The 3,534-nt window shown below is 40.4% G+C and overlaps 1 protein-coding gene across 1 annotated transcript; it reads right to left on the bottom strand.

Annotated features, from left to right (window-relative positions):
• Positions 1-494: 494 nt before the first annotated feature.
• LOC147272973 (G-type lectin S-receptor-like serine/threonine-protein kinase LECRK3) lies at positions 495-3,016 on the bottom strand. Its single transcript, XM_086228658.1, has one exon. It carries the CDS (start codon positions 3,013-3,015, stop codon positions 619-621), a length of 2,397 nt encoding a protein of 798 aa, XP_086084784.1. The 5' UTR covers position 3,016; the 3' UTR covers positions 495-618.
• Positions 3,017-3,534: the final 518 nt, after the last annotated feature.

Genomic DNA, 3,534 nt, shown 5'->3' with positions numbered 1-3,534 from the left:
TCTAATGCTTCTCTTTTATGTTTAATTTCATCAAAGCTGGAGGGGCATAAGTGAATTTGCCCTGGTCTAGTAACTGTGATATCATGCATAAGAAACATAAACGTTCAACCACACCTGCCAATAACTTTTACTTGTTTCAATTTGTGACAGACAGTACAGAGAGAATCTCATTCTTCAACTTTTTAAAAAATTTTTGACTTTTGACTTTTATGCTTCAACCAATATGCAAGGGTGCTGCTATTTAGCCCCAAGTTCGAACTAATTCAATTTCTTTTTTTTTTTTTTGAGAACCGAAGTTTTATTGATGCAATTAAGGGCTCACTACATCAGCGAGAAGGAGAGAATCTAACCACAGAGGAGTCTCCCCAATCCAACTAGTTACAGAAGAACAGCTCACAGTCACAGCAAAATGTGCCAATGCATGTGCAACACAATTACAAAGACTTGGATTATTAACAACATTTCAAACTAGAAGTTATACAGACACTGAAGCATGCATGAAATTCTTCATATATAAAATGATCAATAAGACAATAACTAAGTTTTATTACACGAAATATATATAATCCAAGGTTCAATGAATAATCAGTTTGCTGAATACAAACACAACTAGTTAATTTAGATGGCACTGAGAAAAGAATTTGGGCAGGGAGGGATTGGGATGTCCACAGTCCCTTCCAGCATAAGTAGAACCTTCTTCATAGAAGGGCGCAGAGATGGGTCATCCTGAATGCACCAAAGTCCCACTTTAATCATCCTTTCCAATTGTCTTTTGTCTGTCGTCTCTTCCTGATCTGTACCCACTAATTTCCCAAGCTCACCACTCTCAAAGCAATGGTAGGCCCATTCTTCCAAGATAGCTTCCTCCTCAGCAAGATTCCAGTCCACATTCCTTCTACAACATATGATCTCCAGCAGCACAATTCCAAAGCTGTAAACATCTGCTTTAACTGTTATGGCCATTTTCCTATGCCACTCTGGTGCAACATACCCCTTGGTCCCTCTTATCCCTGTAGAGGTTCTGGTTTGGTCTGGCTTCAGCAGCTTTGCCAATCCAAAGTCAGCAATTTTGGGACACATGCACTCATCCATCAGTATGTTTTGGGGCTTTACGTCACAGTGGATGATCTGTGTATCACACTCTTCGTGGAGATAAAGAAACCCTCTCGCTATGTTGCGAGCAATTCTCATTCTTTCTTCCCAACAAGGTTGGCTTTGACGTGTGAAGAGTATATCTGCAAGTGACCCATTGCACATGTACTCATACACCAAAAGCTTTTTTGGTCCATCAAGGCAATACCCGAGTAATCGGACTAAATTCCGGTGATGGGTTCTCCCAATCACTTTCATCTCAGTCTTAAATTCCTTTTCGCCTTCAGCTGCAACTTTGTCTAGCCTTTTCACAGCAACTAGCTTTTGGCTATTATTCAAGATCACCCCTTTATAAACTGTTCCTGAGGCTCCTCTACCAACCTCTTCCTTGAAATCATTAGTCATCTTCTCTATCTCTTCATAAGTGTATGGCCGCAGAGCCAAATCCTCATTCCATTCAACATCACCATTCCTGAGAGCACTCATCTTTGTGTATGTCCACACATTATGTTTCCATAACACAATTACAGAAATCACCAATAAAATGGACCCAAAAGCAGTAAATGAAACTCCAATAATCAGGATGTCACTTCGACCTTTTTTCTTGCTACCTTTATCAATTTCAATTACTGGATTTGTAGATGGTTTTGTAGATGTACCTACCTTGATCAGAGCTGTGCTTGAAGTAGACGCTTGTCTCCTTCCAAATCTCAAAGGAAGCCTCTGCTTTGTGCAGCTCCCATCGTCGAAAAGCGCGACTTCACAGTTGGAATCCTCCAAGCAGGCTTGTTTGCAACCTTCTTTGTCAGTTAATGTCAAAGCCATATACTGATCATTTTCGAACATTGTGCTGTCCACTTCCTGCATGGTATAAGTGAAATTTTCATTGTTGTTTTTGCAAACCTCGGCAACGAAATTCCTCTCACAGCCTGAAGTCCGATTTCCCGACTTGACACGTTGGAATCCTGGAAGGCATATACACTCAGCTTCCAGATCAATTGTGGAACAGTAACTATTTAATCCGCATAGACCTTTAGGGTCACACTTATCTTTGGAAGAGGACCATAAAATTGACCAGTTCCCATTCTGTTTCAAATTATGTGAATACAAACGAAAAATCCCATCTGCATCAATTCTCATAAGATAGATCAATTTTCCTGATTCAACAGTAGGAAGACCTCCCTCCGTAATGTTCTTAATGTTCGAACCAGTAGTGTTGAGTAAGTAGAGATGGCCATCAACATTTAAATTTAGTGTCACATTGTCTCCACTCCCACCAGTACCAGATGCATAGTAAGCATATGGAGCTGTGTCTGGAGTATCTACAGGGTACTGAACAAGGTGCCCATCATGTTGCATTTTGAGACGGAAAATACCCTTTGAGTGATCCGTTTCGGATTTACTGGAGAAAAGCTCTTGCCCGGCGGACAGGCGTTGTTTGGGCAAAAGGGTGTCAGTTGGGTTCTCAAAACTTTGCCATACTATTTCCCCATTCGAATTGTATAGCACGAAATTACCCGAATCACGCATGGAAGCTGAAGAAACATCAGCAGAAGTTACCACTGGAGTTTGGCCTTCCGTGGATTGCAAGGCAAGCCCATCATTTGTGAAGAGCAAAGTGGCATTGTTGGAGACTAGTAACGGCTCGTCTCGATTTGCAGTCCAAACAAGAGTCTTCTGGGGAATTCCAGCAAGCATTATGCCCACACCATAGCCATTGCCTTGACTGTAGAATCCAAAGGCGTATAGACCAGAATGTGACAGCCATGAGGAGTTGGTGGTGGGTGTTAAAGAAGAGCCACGGCTTATATTAGACTGTATTTGTTGTGCTTCAGCAATAATATTAACAAATGCGAAGGCAACGAGAACAAGAAAGCATACCACAAAAGCCATTGAAGAATGAGATGATGATGAAGTTGTCATTCGAAATTGCATTAATATAAGATCAATGGTAGAAAAATATGAATCCAGGTACGTCTTCTTTCTCTCTCTGTGGAATAAGTAACCAAGTCAAGTCGTTCAAAATTGGAGTGGTCCAGCTGCCACCAAAATTCCTCACAAATGCGTGTATAATGGTGCAAGTTGTGTGGATGATTCTCGTTCCAAAATTATCAATCAGAAGACAAGTCAACAATTCAACTGCTTTGATATTATGTTTTCAAGAATTGGCCAAAAAGACGAGTTAACATTGCCAAGACGTACTGAAAGTCAGAAAGTGGCAGTGCACTCGATAGTGATGGTTCCATCACTTCCTCATGCGTTGACGAAGACTCTGGACTCTAAATATCTTGACTGCCTTCTTCTTCCTACATTATTAAAAGTTTAATTAAAATATGATTCTTAATGGACAGAACTAGGTTCCAACATTATCAGAATTAGTTAAACTAATAGCATCTTTGCGAATATATTTTATCAAAAGATCAAAGTTGCTTAAATAAGGGA

Source organism: Dryas octopetala, unplaced genomic scaffold (genome assembly GCF_963921425.1).
Source record: "Dryas octopetala unplaced genomic scaffold, drDryOcto1.1 SCAFFOLD_73, whole genome shotgun sequence".
Taxonomy (NCBI): Eukaryota; Viridiplantae; Streptophyta; class Magnoliopsida; order Rosales; family Rosaceae; genus Dryas; species Dryas octopetala.
The sequence above is the reverse complement of the archived record's forward strand: the minus strand, read 5'-3'. Positions and strand labels throughout refer to the sequence as shown.

Excerpts from the sequence above, each read along its gene's own strand:
- LOC147272973 (XM_086228658.1), bottom strand. The coding sequence starts at position 3,015 with ATGACAACTTCATCATCATCTCATTCTTCAATGGCTTTTGTGGTATGC.